Consider the following 19611-nt stretch of genomic DNA (forward strand, 5'->3'; position numbering starts at 1 on the left):
CTCTCTCTCTCTCAAAAATAAGCAAACATTAAGGGGCACCTGGGTGGCTCAGTCAGTTGAGCGTCTGACTTTGGCTCAGGTCATGATCTCACAGCTCATGAATTCGAGCCCCACGTCAGGCTCTGCTGACAGCTCGGAGCCTGGAGCCTGCTTCAGATTCTGTGTCTCCCTCTCTCTCTGCCCCTAACCCACTCACATTCTGTCTCTGTCCCTCTCAAAAATAAATAAACATTAAAAATAAATAAACATTAAAAATTTTTAAAAATAAAATAAAAGAGAGCAGAGGAATGGGGGTGCCTGGTTGGCTCAGTTGGTTAGGCATCCAACTCTTGATTTCGGCTCAGGTCAGTTATGACATCAAGCCCCGCATCTACGCTGACAGCATGGAGTGTGCTTGGTATTCTCTCTCTTCTCTCTCTGCATTTCCCCCACTCTTTCTTGTGTGCATACGTGCACTCTCTAGATAGATAGATAGATAGATAGATAGATAGATAGATAGATAAAGAGAGCAGAGGGGATGGAAGAGACCAGGTTATCATCTGATAATTCAAGTAAAAGAGAACAATATTTGAATAAAACTGGTGATGATAAAAAAACAGACAAGAGACAGACTCCAGAGATAGGAAGCAAAATACACAAAACTCAGCATTGAATTGGATATGAAGGAATGATATGAAGAGTCAACCATGTTTCTTAGATGTCTGGCGCACAAAACCGGATAGATGATGAGGTCAATCTCAAAGGTAACAAGCAAAGCTAAAAGCACCAGACTGGCTGGTGGGAGCTGGGGTTTGGTTTTAGACACGTCAAATGTGAGGTGACAAAACGAGCTTTCAACTAGCAGATGTATAAGTTTTGTAAGAAAGACTGGTTTGTGATGTAGGTGATTAGGTTGATGGTATGATTAACTAAAACGGACAACACAGATTTTTTTTTTTAATTTTTTTTTTAACGTTTATTTATTTTTGAGACAGGGAGAGACAGCATGAACGGGGGAGGGTCAGAGAGAGAGGGAGACACAGAATCTGAAACAGGCTCCAGGCTCTGAGCTGTCAGCACAGAGCCTGACGCAGGGCTCGAACTCACGGACCACGAGATCATGACCTGAGCCGAAGTCGGATGCTTAACCGACTGAGCCACCCAAGCACCCCAACACAGATTTTTGTAGAAGAGATTAAATATTTAGGTTGGGACATATTAGAAATGAGCTGCTTATAAGACATCAAAGCCCAAAGCTCTGGAGAACAGTTTGAATTAGAAACAAAGATTCAGGGAGCCCCTGGCTGGCTCAGTTGGTAGAGCATGGGACTCTTGATCTCAGGGGGTCATGAGTTCAAGCCCCACTCTGGGCATAAAGCTTACTTAAAGAAAATGTTCAAAATAAACAAAAAATAAACAGAAACAAAGATTCAGGGTCCATGAGTATAAAAACAAAGTAGAAGCCACAGGCATGAATGAGAGCTTCCAGGGAAACTACCTGTGCATCTCCAGTACCTAGTAGAGTACAGCACAGACCAGGAAAGAAGAGGAAAACAAAGGAAGGAAGAAGGAAGGGAAGATGAATGAGGAAGAAGGAAAAAAAAAAAAAGGATCAAGGGAATAATCCCAAAGAATACCAATATATAAGCACCATGCAAAAGAGAAGCCCACCAAGGAGACCATGAGGGTACAAGTGCTAATGCAGAATTAGGAGACAGTGTTGTCAAATAAATTCTGGGATGTGAGCATTTCACATACAAAAAAGAGGGGCCAACCATGAGAAATATGGAAAATTTAAGATTTTTGTGGAAAATTTAAATAGTAGGCTTGGCAATTATATCAGTATCAAAACAATACTGGTAACAATACATGAATGAACAGCCCCATACACTACAGAAATATAAATCATTTCAGCTCTTTGAAAAAGTAAAATGGCAAAAGCTGTCAAAATTAAAAACAGATACACTCTTTTACTCAACAATTGTACTTTCAGGAATCTATCCCTAGAAATAAGAGCACCAGTATATAAGGATATACATACAGGATGTTTATTATAACACTGTTTATGGAGGGGGGATGAGCAGAGTCTAGAACCAATCTGAATGTTCAAAAATAAATGGTTAAATAAATCATGGTACATTCGTATTATGAAATATTAAAATAGCTGCTTAGGGGCTCCTGGGTGGTTTAGTCGGTTAAGCGTCTGACTCTTGGTTTCAGCTCAAGTCATGACCTCACGGTTTGTAAGTTCGAGCCCCGCATCGTGCTCTGTGCTGACAGCATGGAGCCTGCTGGGGATCCTCTGTCTCCCTCAACCCCTACACCTCCCCTGCTCACTCGCTCTCTCAAAATAAATAAACATTTTTTTTAAATAAAAAAATCATATTAAAAAAAAAACTACACAGGAAGTAAACACAGGAGTGTAGACTGCTCTTTTCAAGGAGTCTAGCAATAAAGGGGAAGCTGTAGGACAGAATTTAAGGAGGATACAGGACCACAATAAAGCACATTTCCTTTTAAGAATGAAAAACTGCCTCACAACGCAATATCAACGAGTATAGGTGGAAAAGGAGAGGATGGAAATATATACAGATGAATGATTAGGAGGCAGGTCTCAGAGAAAACAGAAATGGATGCACTCTACTTCAGAACATTCCCCAATTCCTATTACAATAAATATAATCATCCCAAAAGTATACTTTCATTAAAATCCTAGAAGAAATCTTACAATTTAACTTACTATAGATCACTGGGCAACTTCCAAAATATCTTATAAAAAGATTTACATCCAAGGCAGCACTAGAAAGAATAAGTTTCAAAGTTGGGTGCTTTTGCAACAGATCTCTTAACTTTGTAAGTAAAAAATCACTAAATCGATCCCTTTCATGTACTTCGTCCTGCAGTAAACAAAAAATAAAACCATGGAATAGTTAAAACATTATGGATGACTAAGCCTTTAAAATTATGGGGCTGCTGGGTTTTATAGTAATTCAAATTAAATGTGAACAAGGCCAATTGGTACTCGTGAAAGTGTTGTATTATAGACAATTCAGAAATAATCAGACATTAACAACCAACTGAAACAAAGCACTGCCTCTTAATATAAAAGACATACAAACTACAACAAATTCGGAATTAGTGGAGTCTAATTTAACATACTTTTGATAAATATAGAATCTACTTAAACATGCTTCAATTAGCATCAGGGTACAGGTGCGCCCTTTGGTTTGAATGAACAAAACCAATAAGTTTTCTAAAGCTGCTTATTGCAAGCTTCTAAAACTTAATCTAATTGTTTTCTGACACAAACTGGATAAAAGCTTACAACTTTTTAATAAGGTGGTAATTCATCTACTTCATCAACATCTACTTAATTTAGCAGCTTAACTATGAAGTTAAATGACTATAAAGCGAAGACTGGGAAATACATATTAGCCAAAGGTGGAATCAGATGACTAAGCAGAGAGAGAAAAAAAAGAAAATTTTCACCCCATTCTGAGGAACGCTAAGTAGTTGTATCATTTTCACATATAAAAAGCACTTTTTGAAAATCTACCTATACATTTAATTTGCCCTCATAAAACCTAATGGTAAGAATTCTTTACTTAATACAAGTAAAATTTATTTCTAATAATTACAGGCAATAAAAAGTAACTTCATTATAATACCTGTTCAAAAAAAAAACTGGCTTTCACCCCTATTCTATTCTAAAAATATAATTAATTACATATTCAAATTTTTAAGCAATCTGAGTTGTATACGGCAAAACTCAGCAATATTCTTACCACAATAACATGTGTCACAGTCGACAATGTACTATCTCCCGCCATCAATGTACGAAGCAATACCCCATTAGTGCAAAATGTCAGAAGTGTCTTTGGAGAAACCCTTTTTAAAAAAAAAAAACAAAAATAAAGCATACAATTACAACTCTTAAATGTAATTAAAACATGATTACATTAAATGCTAATCTCATATGTAAGTTTTATAAATGTTAAAGTTACTAATATAGCATAGCAGTTTGTATGCTTTATTAGCCAAGTTATTAAAATATGTATTTTATACCTGACGAACTCACAAAATTTTTATTACTAACAGGCTTTTATTAATCATTTTAAGAAACCATTAAATAGATTTTTTTTTTTTTTTAAAAACCTTAAGGAGGCAAAATAACTTGTATTCGATCATAAATCCCCCTATGAAATGGGATTTGTATCCATGGCCCGAACTCTTTCTTCAACTATGTATTCAAAACCTTATGAAGTTCAGACATGACCTCAACATCCTATCAAAGACTTACTTGGAGCAAAATGATCACCTAACTTTTTGACTAACATAGTCCCTATTTAATGAAATATAAACATTAATCTTTTCTAAGAATGCTAGGCTACAGGAGAACCATGGTTACCTGCTTTCTAATCGGATCTGATATCCAATCGTTTGACCAATCCTTTCTCTTCTCTCTGCAGCAACTCTTTCAGCCACAGCAATAGCTGCTAACCTTCTTGGCTGGGTACAAAATATACGGCAGGGGATACCATTTTTAAAGCAATCATCTAAAAGGAACTGAGGAATCTGAAATGAAAGTTTTAAAGTACTATAAAATGACATGACTATATACCCAGAAAGTCCAAGTCAATCACAACTGAAAAACTACTAGAATTAGGAAAGTTTGGTAACGTGTCCAAATAATCATAAAATCAACAACTTTTCTGTAACTTCTAACAATCAGCTAGAAAATGTAATTTTCAAAGATCTGATTCACAAGAGAAACTAAAATGAAAATACTAAAAACAAATTCATACAGGGGCACTCAGCTGGTTAAGCATCTGACTCTTGGTTTCAGTTCAGGTCATGATCTCACAGTACCTAGGATCGAGCCCCACCTCAGGCTCTTGTGCTGACAGCAAGGCACCTGCTTGGGATTCTATCTCTATCTCTGCCTCTCCCCTGCTCACTCTCTCAAATAAATAAATAAACTTTAAAAAAAAATTTTGTAAAAAAACCAAATTCACAGAGAAATAAAGCTTGCACAAATACAAATTCCACAAATATAAAATACAACTAAAAAACACTAACTGAATAAAGAAATAGGACACAATCTTGAGTAGAAATAATCAATACTTCAAAAATGTCAATTCTATCCAAATTATTCTATAAAGCCAACGAAACAACAATCAAAATTCCACTGGAATTTTTTTAAATAGTGAAAAGCATAAAGAAAGCAAAAATAGCCTAATACTGGGATGTACATGTCAGAAGGACTTAAAAAGTAAGTCTTTCTTGCCGTACCACTACCAGTATTCTCCAAAAAAGTAACTACTATTGGGGCGCCTGGGTGGTTCAGTCAGTTAAGCATCTGACTTTGGCTCTGGTCATGATCTCACATTTTGTAAGTTCAAGTCCCGCATCAGGCTCTGTACTGACAACTCAGAGCCTGAAGCCTACTTCAGATTCTGTGTCTCCCTCTCTCTCTGCCCCTTCCCCACTCACGTTCTCTCTCTCCCTCCCTCTCTCTCTTTCAAAAATAACTATTTTTAAAAAATAACTATTACTTCTTATGAACTGTTTCAGGGAAAAAATGTTTACACAATTTAGGATATTTGTGTATATTAACAGGCTTTTATTCACACAAAGCGATTACCGTACTTAATGTTTATAAAATTTGCAGATTTCACTTAATACTCAGATCTACCTAATCCATTCTAATAGCTGCATATTCCATCCTAGGGATGTGCTATAATTTAACAAATATCATGTTAAATAATTTCTAGTTTTTTTAAGTTACTGATATTACTGCTTGCTATTATAAAAATTGCTGCAGTGAATATCTTCACAAACTTTTATAAAGATATATATGCAGGGGCACCTAGATGGCTCAGTCGGTTAAGTGTCCGACTTTGGCTAAGGTCATGATCTCATGATTTGTGGCTCAAGCTCCACACTGGGCTCTGTGCTGACAGTTCGGAGCCCGGAGCCTCGAGCCTGGAGCCTGCTTTGGATTCTGTGTCTGTCTGTCTGTCTGTCTCTCTCTATCTCTCTGCCCCTCCCCTGCTCATGCTCTCTCTCTCTCTCAAAAATGAATAAATATTAAAAAAAAAAAAGGTGTGTGTACACACACACACACACACACACACACACACACACAGGTCAAATGAAAGAGCATGTAAATGTTTTTTAAAATTTTTTTTTTTTTTTCAACGTTTATTTATTTTTGGGACAGAGAGAGACAGAGCATGAACGGGGGAGGGGCAGAGAGAGAGGGAGACACAGAATCGGAAACAGGCTCCAGGCTCTGAGCCATCAGTCCAGAGCCTGACGCGGGGCTCGAACTCACGGACCGCGAGATCGTGACCTGGCTGAAGCCGGACGCTCAACCGACTGCGCCACCCAGGCGCCCCAAGAGCATGTAAATGTTTTAAGGTGGGTTTTGTTTGTTTGTTTGTTTGTTTTAGAGAGAACAGGGAAGAGGGGCAGAGGGAGAGAGAGAGAGACCCAAGCTGACTCCATGCTCAGCACAGAGCCCAACACAGGGCTAGATCCCACGACCCCAGGATTATTACCTGAGCTGAAATCAAGAGTCAGATACTAAACCAACTGAGCCACCCAGCCACCCCAAGAGTATGTAAATTTAAATTGGAGAGAAGTAGTATCAAATCGCCCTCCAAAACAATTTATACTCCTGCCCATAAAGCAGAAGATGCTGCTTTCCCAACACCTATGCAAATACGTATCGTTAATGTTTTAGTTTCTGCCCCTCTGATAGTTGAAAAATATAATCATTGTTTTGATTTCATTTAACTGTAAGTGAGAGAGAGAGAGCATCATTTCATGCATGTTTCAGCCTCTAGGATTTGTTTTAAACTTGACTAGTTTATACAGAAGCAGAAATGAACACAAATAGGAAATATTTAAGGAAATAATTTTCTCTTAGGAAATATTTAAGAAGAGAAGATAATAAACTGGAATATTATGCTACATACTGTAAAACGACAAAAAGCAAAAAAGAGGGATCCTGGTGCAAAAATAATTAAAGACAGATAACAAAAATTCCAGAAATAGACCCAAGTACTATAGAAACTTCGTTTGATCAAAAGGGCTACCTTAAGTGAAGGGGGAAAAGATAATTAAATAAAAATTATATAGGAACTAGATATTAACATGAAGAAAACTGTAAGATGGATTCCTACCTGACATGATATTATAAATTCCAGGTGGATTTTTAAAACTATAAATACAAAAATACTAGAATAAAGTATTTATAGGAAAATGTTTTTTAATCTTGGGATAGGAAATGCCTTTCTCAGCATGGCTCAAAGCCCTAAAAAAAAGATTGACAGATGTGACTAAATAATTAGTAAAGCTAATACACAAGATACCACAAAGCAAAGCTACAGAGCAAACAAAACACTGAGAGAAATCATTTTTAGGATATCTAACAGATAACAGGCATGTAGGCATAATATTTAAAACACCACTAAATACCTTTCTGGTTATAAACACGGTCTTCTCTACCTCACCTGAAAACCCAGACTCAGGAGGCCTCAATCCCTGCCTCCCTATTCCCAGAAGAGCCAAAGCTAACTATGTAGGAGGCTTTTTCAGAGGATAAGACGACTTTGTCTTCCCAGAAGATAAACCCTCTACTTTCCTTTATGAGGCAGATAGCAACCCCAAACCACAGACAGGTTGGGACCTGCGCAGGCCTCAACGTCTACAGTCAACTTTATATTAACGTTTGGTATTATTAATATTGCTGTTAGTTTAACTCCTATGCACAAAACACTGACAGGCACTTTATAGACCTCTCTAAACGTCATGGTGAACGGGAGCAAGTATTAGCTCCATTTTACAAATGAGGGCTCCGGCTCACAGAGGTTAACAAGACTAGCCCAGTCCATATTCCTTTCATGATGCCAAACCACATCCCCACTTCTATTTAAATGGAGGCCCAAGGTGCTAGTTTAAAAATATTTTAAAACATTTCCTTTCTACCAATTCTCAAAACATACTCCCAGTAACAATTTATTTTTGAAATAAACATTAAAGTACCCAAAAGGGGTTGTTTTTGTTAAAATACATGTAGTATAAATTTGTTATAAAACTGCCATGTGGAAAAAAATATTTTTTCTTCCATAAACAACAAAGAAGAAACCAACCTGTGTAGTCTTTCCAGACCCAGTTTCTCCTACGATCAAAACTACTTTATTTTCTTTAATTATTTTAACAATTTCTTCTTGTTTCTCAAACACTGGCAGAGACTGCCTGAAAGAATCAAATTCAGATTCTCCTCTTTTCACTGGAATCTGAGGTATGCCATTGTTGAGTCGCCCACTCGTTTTGCTCATTTCCCGGTTTTCTTTGAATAAGAAACAAAAACATTTATGATCAACATTTTTTAAAAAGCGTTAAACACAAAGATAAGTAATTTCTCTATTCAGTCTGTATAAAGTTAGCAAGCAATGGCTTAGTGTTGCACTCTATGCTTACTATTCTTTAAAAAATAAGTTATAAATTTCAATAGTAATTAGAAAGCAAATTGCTAAAAGTGTTTCTCGTGCATAACATTTACAAACAAACAAAAATCAATCACTCCATACCCATTAAAAATAAAACGTGATTCTGATATCCTAAAACAGTTTTCAGGCTTGCTTCTATCAATAATTAGACACAAAAAATTAAAATTTTGTAAGTAGGTAACAATGTGCATTATTTATAAAGTCTGTTATGTACAATATGAAAACACGTTATGAAAAGAAAAATATTCTCTGTTTAAAGCTAACTATGTAAGATTATGTGAACAGATAGAATGATATGTGTAAACATAAAGTCCTAATGCTTAACAAATTTCCTAATTGAGAATTTTTGCAAACAGCTACATTTTATTAATAAGACAAGAATAAAAAAGCATAATGTTTTATACTCTTCACATAATTCAAAACATTTTTGTGTGCGTGTATTTAAAACTTAATTCCCTCGCTATCTAAGACCATGTGTTTGCTACACTCTGCAAACCTACTCCAACAGACGATGGAAATTATGAAATCTGTTGCTTTAGGTTATTAATGGTTTTCTCACTAGAAGTTATTTTTCCAAATAATAAAATTACAGCTTCATTCTATAACCTAAATGTATCACGTATCTAGCTTTCAGCAAGTTCGTGTAATGAAGACTCTGTCCTCTTACCAGAAGCTAAAGCCCCAGTTCAAAATCACACTCATTAGCGTGCCTCGGCAACATTAATACAGCAAAGTCCAGACCTTGAAGCCAAATCCCAGCTCTGCCGTTTATGGGCTGGTTGAGTAGCCTTGAACAAATTATTTAACTGCTCTGCACCCCAGTCTACTCACCCTTGAAATAGAGGAAATTCTTACCTTGGGAGGGTTGCTATGAGGCCCTCTATAAAGAGTTTAGTATCCTGCCTAGCACACAATAAGTGCTCCAAAAATGATAGCTATTACGGTGACACTTAAAGATTTGTCTAACTTCATGACATGCCTTAACACTGCATTTCATTCCCAAATTTTCACAGTTCTTTATCATTTCTAACAGACTATTCAAACTGAGAAATCTTACTGCATCTTAGTGTTTTTTTTAATTAATTTAAAATGGAAAAAGAACAGTCATCAATTAATAGGATAAACAAGGAAGCTTCCCCAGAAAATACATACCAGCTTCAACTGCAAACACATTTCCTCTTTCTGTTTTAGGCAGAAGTTCAGTACGCTCTTTATTGGTGACAGGAAATCTTTGAATTAGGCTCCTAACAGCATGTTTTGTATTATGAGTCAAATTACAGGTCATCATTGCATGAGCTGTTTCTGATCCATCTTTCTTCTTCACAGTTAGGTATCTATTTGCTCCCTTTCTGAATATTAATAAAAATCATTTATTTACTATATATAGTCAATTGGTTCACATATGATGTATGCCTACTTAGGCAACACGTCTTAAGCAAAACATTGGAAAAAATCAAAATGCTTTGTGAGAAGATGCTGAAAATCCCCAAAAATTCAATAAGGAGGGGTTTGGTGCTGAAGTGGCCAAAAGACCATTTTCAATTAAAGTTTCAAAATGCTACCAATCCAGTTTTTAAACTGCAAAAAATGGCTTACTTACCCACAAATGTTAAAGTTTAGTCTTAGCAGACTTCATGGTGGATGAAACATCACCAGTTAATATATGCTGGAAGCATACAGAGGGAGAAAACCAATCTGTTGAACAACAGAATCTAAAAATGATCATTAAAAAGTTATGGTTCACTGTACAGACTAATATATCCCACTGAACGTTTCCATAGTATGCTGGTAATGTCACATCCCATGAAAACCTGTTAAAAGAACCAAGCTTAGTGGTTGGACCAAAAAAGCATAAATCAACATTACTGATAAATATTTTTATATGCATACGGGGAGAAAAAAACAAATTTTTCAAAGCTTCTGGCTCTAGCCTTCAGTTATAAGGTAATGGTGATTTATAACAGTTCTCAAATGATTTGATGGAGGTATATTTATTTCTTCAACTGATCCAGACTAACAATGTCTTTTTTGACTTTTGTAGCTTCTAGAGTACTAGGTATAATGTTAGACACACAGGAAGTCCTCAAACGTGTTTTGAACGATTTAATAATGCATGTCTATAATCCAGTACAATATAGTACTAGAAAAGAGCGCAAGCTCTAAAAGCATACCAACCTGGGTTTGAATCCTAGCTCTACCACTTAGTAGCTGTTGGGACCATAAGCAAATTATTTAACAGCTCTGAGCCTACGATAATAATAATACCTGCCTCAAATGATTATTCATATGATTAAATAAGATAATTCATGTTAAGGGAAAACATCTGTTAATGTTTGAGTAAGTTGAGCAGAATAAGCATTAAATGAATTAAAGCTGTTATTATAATTTTAGTCTGGGAAAAAAAATCACTTATTTTTAAAAAGTTACCCAAAATACTTCATAAAAGGTTCTATCATTTGTTAATGTCACTATTATATTACAGAAATGAGCAACAAAGCCACAAATACAATGGTAAGTATATGTACAATTTTTCTAATTTTCATTAGATTTAAAATTTTCAACAAAATCTTCACCGTAAAAATAACATAAAACTGGAGATTAACCTATACAGTTTTGGCTAAGACTTCTTAAGTGAGGCTTTTGATTTACCAAGGTTTTTAATTTCTGGAAACGTTTTATGGAATGCTTTAATGGATTATAAGCTTTCAGTGCTGTCATCTGCTTTTTAAAAAAGTGTTTAGTCATCTTGAAATTATGGGATAAAAATGAAGTAACTAAATTTAACCTGATCTAGGAATTTCAGCTATTTCCATGGTAAATGACAATTGCTGGATTCTAAAAGATGATCTCTGTAGTAGGTTCTTTTCTATGGACCTTTCTGAAAATTCAGCACAGTCGTTATAGACTTAATCATCCATTCCCCATTTACTTCATAAAAATGTTAACTACAGAGGGCTGGAAGTGTGCTGGAATGATCACTAGAGCAAGACTCGGTAGGCTTGTGTTCAGCTAGTAAAAAATCTTTCAACTAACTAGCTGTGTGATCAAAAACCATTTTATCTCTCTGACACTGTATACAACTTAATTCAAAAATCTCTACTATTTCTGCCAGTTCCAAGATGCTTTAATTTTCTTGGAAGTTGTCTTGGGAAAGCTATGCTATATTTCACCTGTAACTAATTTTATTCCATTCATTCAATCAATCATTAATCATATATTAAGCCCCTATTCTATGCCAGGCGCTATGCAAGAAGCCGGGATTACAGGTAAGTAAAACATACTCTCCTCAATAAGCTCACAACTAAAATCAGTCAGATTCAAACTTTCCTAACAGAGCCTGCCTACTAAGAATACATCATTTATGTACAAAAATAACCCAAACTAAGCATGTGTGAGTACTCAACCATTACCATTTAAAATGTACTGAATTCACTTTGAACATGGGTGAGGGGGCAGAAAGATATTATCAACTTGGTAGTTCTCATGTTTTAGTAAAAGATTCTACTTGTAGCTCTCAGTGCTCATTCCTACCATATTTAGCTCCACGGTGACACTGATAAATGATAAAAAGATGAATGAAATGTTTGGTAAAATATTTGCATCGTTGTTTTGAGGATGAAAACATTCAATCTAGCAGAGATTTGTCCTACTATGTAAACACGCTGAGGTGTAATTTTGCTTTCATCCCAAAGTGGCACTACTCTTTGAACAAAACCATTAAGGGACTCCTTTTCAGGGGCACCTGGGTGGTTCAGTAGGTTGAGCGTCCGACTTCGGCTCAGGTCATGATCTCACCACTTGTAAGTTCAAGCCCCGCATCGGGCTCTGTGCTGACAGCTCAGAGCCTGGAGCCTCTTCAGAGTCTGTGTTTTTCTCTTTGCCCCTCCCCTGCTCATACTCTGTCTCTCAAAAAAATAAATAAATAAACATTAAAAAAAAATAATAAAAAAAAAAGAGACTCCTTTTCAAAGCAAAGTTAACTAGAAACTAGCCGCACAATGTGGAAGAGATGCTAAATACATTAATGCCACAATAATTTTTTCAAATAATGAAATGTAAGCTCCATATGCAATTTTTAATATAAAAGTAAATGTGCTAAAATTATAGGCATGAACATCATAGTATCTAACTTTCAAAGTGTGAAAGTAATCAGTACATGCTATAATTAAGTTTTGGCTTCCTTTTAAGGAAAAATAACTCATCAAATTTGATGCAATTTTAATATTAATCAATTTATCAATTTACACAGTATGTTACTCAACACTTAACTCAAATACCACCCTATGCCTTATTATTCTCCACTCTCCAAATCCATAAACAGTTTAAAAAATCAGCTAAGGAACCAAAATCTGAAATGACTTAAAAAGTTCACAACCACCAAGGACCTAATCTCTCAAAAAATAATACATATTTGTATGATGCTTTGCAAATGTGTAATTTCCTATTTCCTTAGTTTATACTTCCATTATGCAGAAAGATGCAAAGACCTAACTCCAAACCATTTTCTTCCTTATACTGTAATACAGAATTGCAAATTTATTAAAGTGTATTATCATCCTAGTTTGTACTTTCTTTTATGACTATGTGGAAATTAATAAACCAACCAGTTAGCTTTGTCCCTAAACAAAGTTGCTCTCATATCATGGACACTATAATTGTGGTACATTTGTTCATTCTGTGACTTTGGACTATAAGCAACTTAAAGATGAGACCTATCTAATAATTCGATTTTAACTGCTCACTGCTCCTAGGACATCACCATGAACTCACTGTAAACATCAAAAACTAAACATTAGCTATATTCAAATCCTGGCTCTGCCACTCACTAGCCATGTGACCTTGGGGAAAATCACTTAACCTCTCCAAACCTGAACTGTCCCATCTATTATACAGGTACCAGACATTATTAATAGAATCTACTGGTTAAGACTATTGTGAGGATTAAATAACCTACTTAGGGGCGCCTGAGTGGCTCAGTTGGTTAAGCGTCCAACATCGGCTCAGGTCATGATCTCAGTTTGGGAGTTTGAGCCCGTGTAGGGCTCTATGCTAATCGCTCAGAGCCTGGAGCCTACTTCGGATTCTGTGTCTCCTTCTCTCTCTGACCCTCCCCAGCATACACTCTCTGTCTCTTTCTCTCTCTCAAAAGTAAATAAACATTAAAAAAAAATTTTTTTTTTTAAGTTAAGGGCCATGACCAAAGCTAGAGAACCAGGTAGTAACAGACTAAGAGTCAAATCCAGGTTTCCTGCCTTTTCCTCCACAGGCTCTCTCTCAAATACATATTAAGGAACCATGATGAACAAAAGAAAAAAAAAAAAAAAGGCAGAAAAACTATCTTATTAAGTTAATGAAGTTATGCTAGGCACTGGGGGAAAAAAGAAAAAAAAAACCTTTACTCAAAAGTGAACAGAAAAACCCATGAAAATATAAGTCACGTACACATTCTCATGCAAATAAAAAGAAAGAACGTGTAAGAAGTTCTTCATACATATGAAAACAAGTAAAGGCATTTGAAAATCACAAGGACCACTAGATAAACACTATACTACCTTTAATCAATGATAAATTGGGGAGGGAAAGCACTAAGAAATATCCTAAGAGGCCTTGCTGAGCACTAGGAATAGGAACTACGGAGTAGGTAAGAAGGCAGGGTTGCCTTGTTTCCCTTAGCATCTTTTTTCCTCTCTCTGTCTCTTCAGTGTTTTCTCACCCACCTTTTCTTGTCCTGATAGCTTCTATCTTGCTCTCTACCTTTCCCCAGATTTCTCCATTCTGATCATCCCTTAAACAGTTATGCTACTGAACAGAAACAGAGGTAGACTATTCCAATGGACTTCTTTACTGAGTAATTTCTTTTTCTTTTCTTTTTTTTAAGTAGGCTCCACAACCAGCACAGAGTCCCACACAGGGCTTGAACTCACAACCCTGAGATCAAGACCTGAGCTGAGATCAAGAGTCAGACAGGGGCGCCTGGGTGGCGCAGTCGGTTAAGCGTCCGACTTCAGCCAGGTCACGATCTCGCGGTCCGTGAGTTCGAGCCCCGCGTCGGGCTCTGGGCTGATGGCTCAGAGCCTGGAGCCTGTTTCCGATTCTGTGTCTCCCTCTCTCTCTGCCCCTCCCCCGTTCATGCTCTGTCTCTCTCTGTCCCAAAAATAAATAAACGTTGAAAAAAAAATTTAAAAAAAAGAGTCAGACAGACACTTAACCGACTGAGCCACCCAAGCACCCCTCTAAGAGTAATTTCTAATGGTCATTTCTAAGTTAACTATTTATAATTCAAAACCAGTTTAGGGGCACCTGGGTGGCTCAGTCAGTTAAGCGGCTGACTGCGGCTCAGGTCATGATCTCACGGTCCAGGAGTTCCAGCCCCGCGTCGGGCTCTGTGCTGACAGCTCGAAGCCTGGAGCCTGTTTCAGATTCTGTGTCTCCCTCTCTCTGACCCTCCCCTGTTCATGCTCTGTCTCTCTCTGTCTCAAAAATAAATAAACGTTAAAAAAAAAATTAAAAAAAAAAAAAGTTTAACCATAGAAATGATATAGCTACTTTACAACAGACATTTGTAAGACAGACCTGAAACCTCTAAAAGCAACTTTTTCTTTTTAATATTTTTTTTAATGTTTGTATATTTTGAGAGAGAGACACAGAGAATGAGCAGGGGAGGGACAGAGAGAGCAGGAGATACAGAATTCCAAGCAGGCTCCAGGCTCTGAGCTGTCAGCACAGAGCCCAATGCGGGGCCAAACCCCCAAACTGTGAGATCATGACCTGAGTGGAAGTCGGATGCGGATGTTCAGCCAACTGACTGAGCCACCCAGGCACCCCTCGTATCTGCAACTCTTCAACCCAAACAACAATGAAAACTGGAAGATCTTTCTAAGTTTGCAATGTGAAAATTAATAAAAGGAAACCTCATTAAAGTGGACTGGGGATGCTAGAAGAGGAGGCTGGTAGGAAAAGCCAAACCACTCATGTCAATTACAGGAAAAATTGTCAATTACAGACCCAACAGAAGACTCCTCCAGAGGAAAGTAGATTCAATTACAAGCCCCAACAGGAAAAGATGTACACTGCATCTTCTACAAGAAATCAACCACCCCAGCAACCCAGCCAATTGAGAAACCAACATCACCCTGAATTTCTTGCTTCTCTCCAATGGACTTTTGTTCAAAACAACCCCTCCCAACTTCCTCCTTCTTCTCCATAAAATAATGTTCCTCTCTTCTGTTTGTTGGACTTTCGGATGGTTTTGTACACTAGCCTGCTTGTCCCACATGGCAACTCTCTACTTCCAAAGAAACCCATCTTCTGCTGGTAAAATAACTGCCAGTTTTAAAGTTGACAGCAACAACTTCAGTTGGTATCAAAACCTGATTACATTGACACGAGGCTATTTCCAGTATTTATCTTACTGTGAACAGCCTATATTTTTTGGCAGAAATACTGTGATTAAAGGTGATGCCTGCATCTTACGAGGAGTTGTTACATAACATACTGCAAAAAAATCCTAAAATGTTCCTAAAATCTGAATCTCAAAATCTACTTAGTCCAGGTATTCTTGGATAAAGGATTATGGCCCTGTACTCTTTTCATTTTCAAGTGCTGTATTTAACCTACACAGAGGACTATGCTATGGGCATGACTGAAACCTAACCATTGCTTCGCACACTGGCCTTAGTAATGTTCAAAAGGCACATTCACCCCATTTGCAACTATGTGGATGGTACTAGAGGGTATGATGCTAAGCGAAATTAGCCAGAGAAAGACAAATACCATATGACTTCACTCCTATGAGGCCTTTAAGATAGAAAACAGATGAACAGAAGGGAAGGGAAGGAAAAATATAAACACAGGGAGGGGGACAAAACATAAGAGACTCTTAAACACAGAGAACAAACAGGGTTACTGGGGAGGTTGTGGGAGGGGGGATGGGCTAAATGGGTAAGGGGCATTAAGGAATCTACTCCTGAAATGACTGCTGCACTATATGCTAACTAACTTGGATGTAAATTAAAAAAATAAATTAAATTAAAAATAAATAAATAAAAGCTGAAACAGAGAAACAAAAAACAAACAAACAAAAGGCACATTCACCTAAGCTAAATCCCGTGTCACTCAGTAATGTATCACTGTGGGCATTCAAATACCAGCCATTCCTACACCAAATATTTTCATCTTAAGACATTCCTGTTGTTTATTAATATATTAACCTAACAGTCATTTGTTTTCTCTCTTCTTAACCTAAACCCTGGTAAGCCGAAATTTTATCTTCCTTTCCCCCTCTCGGTGGCTCTTAACCAGACACAATTTTGCTCCCCAGAACATTCTGGCAATGTCTAGAGGCATTTCTGGTTGTTAAAACTATGGGTGGAGGTGTTCCTGGCACATATCAATACGGTTAGATATACTTCTAAATATCTTACGATACACAAGACAGCCCTCCACAATAAAGAATTATCCAGTCTAAAATGTTCATAGTGCCAATACCAAGAAACTCTGCTATATATCAACCCCACCATCCTTATTCCCAAAATGAAATCATTCCACATAATTTTAGAGTTCTTCAATTTGGATGGTTCAAGTGACTTTTCCCCCCTACAGATGAGGGACCCTGAAAAAAATACATACTGTTTCTTCCTGGTCCATTCTATTTAATCATTTCTAATCATAAGATTCTTAAGTTGGTAGGAAAGAAAACGATTATGTATTCTAAAGTTACCACTGCAGTATGGTAACCTTAAAAGAAATAGTTCTGTAAATAATTGTACTTACTATCTTTAGGCCATCCACTCTTTTTAAAAAATGAGACTTAGTTTCTATGAAAAAAGAAAACATCCTCCTCAAGCAAGCAACTTCATCTTTTAAGCTATTTTTCTTACATCTTAAATTTTATTTATTTATTTATTTATTTATTTATTTAATCTCTAAGGGAAAACAAAAGAGGGAAGGAGGGAAGGATAAGAGGAAAAGGAAAAAGCTGAGTTTGGTACAGACATGAATCAGTTTATCTACATACAGTATAATTAAGAATGTGAATCTAAAACAGTAATAACTACTTCAATGTAATGAGAAACACTTCTCTTTTTTTGGCAAATAATTCTTTTTAAATAAGAAAAACTATCAGCTTACCCTTTACTTTTAGAAACCAAACCAAGAGACTGACTCAATCGATGAATAAAGGCTCTTTCAGTACTGGTCAAAGAGGAAGGAAATTCCATTTCTACATGAAAAAAAAGAAAAAAAAACAAACAAAACACAAAGTACCATTTGGGAATATACAATTTTCTTTCAAGGTACTTCAATATAGACACATAAATGTAAAATATGAAAAAATCATACAAATAATCAAATTTATAGGTTACGTGAAAAGTAGATATTAATTCAAGAACTACTAAATGTCTGCCAGAATTGCGATATTAGTAAAAATTACAGAAACATATGATAGAAGGCTCTAATGTTCACCAAAGATTACTCTTATTTGGGCTGGAATCTTCAATTGGTACGATGACTGATGAACATATTTTACTCTTTTAAGTCCTTACTGGCTTTATTAACAAAAGGCTCACTTCCTTCCATGATGAAGTATGCTCAAGCATTATGAATGCTCAACGTCAAACTCCACATGGTCTTTGCTTTCAAAACAGTACAGACTTATCTCAGACTGGATTTGTTGTTAAACACTATTGCTGAGGCTCTGTGTAATGTAAGTTCACTCTGTCCAGGTCATTGCCTGTTCGAGACCGTAAACTCCGGGTTAACGAACGGGTAACCCTATTTAGGCCAGCCAACCGGACTGGGCACTCAATATGCTGTACGGATGACCGCGGGTCGGCTGCCCGTTCTGCACTGTGTGACCCAGGACAAGCAGCCTTCTAACCGTAAGAGGTGTGAGAAACGTTTCATCTACCAAAGTCTGATTGTTTTTAAGTGTTTAAGGGTGATGCTCTCGGGATGTAAACAATGCACTACGTGTTACCAATGCATTTATTTGCCTGATTTCCTTCTCTTCTACTTCTGTAGCTTAAACGTGCCTCCGCTAAGGCTGCCACAATTTCCTTTAAAAAAAAAAAAAAAAAAAAAGTAGGGGCTTACCAATACCTAAAAGCTGTGGCTAAGCCGCCCCAGGCTGCCTACAGGCCTCTCTCTGGGGAAAGAAACGCCCCCTGCAAAGGAGCAACCCGACTCTTTTCACCTGATTAATGCCGGGCAAGTGCCTTCACCCTGCAGACGCGCAGGACGCCGCGCATCCCACAGAGGGCCACCAAGCGTGGCCCCCGGCCGCCGTAGGGGCCGGGACGGGGGACGGCCCGGGTCTGCCCTCCCACCTCTGAGGCAGCCCCTTCACTCGGTGGGCCCGGGCTTGGGGGAGGCGGGGCAACCGGCGGGGTCCCTGTCAGGAACCTCACCTCTCTGGTCCCCGTAGCGGAAGCGCTCCAGAGCGATATTGACTGCGATCTTCACCTCCTCGTCTATACGAATGTCCTTCAGCCCCTTGGCCCGGCCTCCGCCCCCAGGACCGCACGGAGCGGGGCCGCCCCCGCCGCGAGGCGCGGGCGGCCGCGGGGAGACGCTGCTCGGCCTGGACATGGCCCTGGAAAGTTCTCCCCTCGGGGGAGCGGCCAGGCCTGCCGGCTGACGGTCAATGACAGGCGCAGAAGGCCACCGCCGGGACTGGACCGCTCCGCAGACTGTCTGCGGTGGGCCGGGGTCACCAGAGACCCCACCCCTACCCCCCCACCCCGTCACCACAACAGCAGAGGAGGAGCCGGCGCCGCTGAAGCCCAGGCGAGGCCGGCAGCGCGGGCGTGATGACGTCACCGGGGCCGCAGGCGCCGGTGACCTCAGCGCGTCCGCTTCCCGGCTGCAGCAGGCCAATCTCGGTTTTCTCTGTCTTCCCGCGTGCCCACCCACAGGTCCCCCGCACCAAGGGGCTCTCGTGCAGCCTTTTATTCACTGACTCATTCTTTCCTTAAATCCTTTTTTAATTCATTCCGTGAGCAGGTGTGCGCTCCCACCGTGTTCTGACAGGCACTACGCTAAGCCCAAGGTGTACGTTGGGGCCCGGACAGATGTGGTTCCTGCCCATATGGAACTCACATTCTAGTGGGGGTCA

General features: G+C 38.2%; 1 protein-coding gene across 4 annotated transcripts in view; it reads right to left on the reverse strand.

Annotated features, from left to right (window-relative positions):
• Positions 1 to 19274, reverse strand: part of YTHDC2 (YTH N6-methyladenosine RNA binding protein C2) — a 72060-nt gene extending 52786 nt beyond the window's left edge. The window contains exons 1-7 of one of the 4 annotated variants that reach the window (XR_015250822.1): positions 18905 to 19274; positions 17628 to 17718; positions 9651 to 9847; positions 8139 to 8338; positions 4388 to 4554; positions 3765 to 3867; positions 2720 to 2876 (exon numbers count right to left, since the gene is read on the reverse strand). Coding sequence is in view for 3 of the 4 variants with exons in the window: in XM_086705938.1 (XP_086562064.1) it covers positions 2720 to 2876; positions 3765 to 3867; positions 4388 to 4554; positions 8139 to 8338; positions 9651 to 9847; positions 17628 to 17718; positions 18905 to 19085 (1096 nt within the window). In the remaining variant the exon portion in view is untranslated. Of the gene's footprint in view, positions 1 to 2719; positions 2877 to 3764; positions 3868 to 4387; positions 4555 to 8138; positions 8339 to 9650; positions 9848 to 17627; positions 17719 to 18904 lie in introns of those variants that run through there. The other 3 variants (XM_086705938.1, XM_086705941.1, XM_086705943.1) reach the window with 3 other exon arrangements.
• Positions 19275 to 19611: the final 337 nt, after the last annotated feature.

The sequence above is a fragment of the Puma concolor genome, chromosome A1 (genome assembly GCF_028749965.1).
Source record: "Puma concolor isolate L17-30 chromosome A1, mPumCon1.1.hap2, whole genome shotgun sequence".
NCBI lineage: Eukaryota > Metazoa > Chordata > Mammalia > Carnivora > Felidae > Puma > Puma concolor.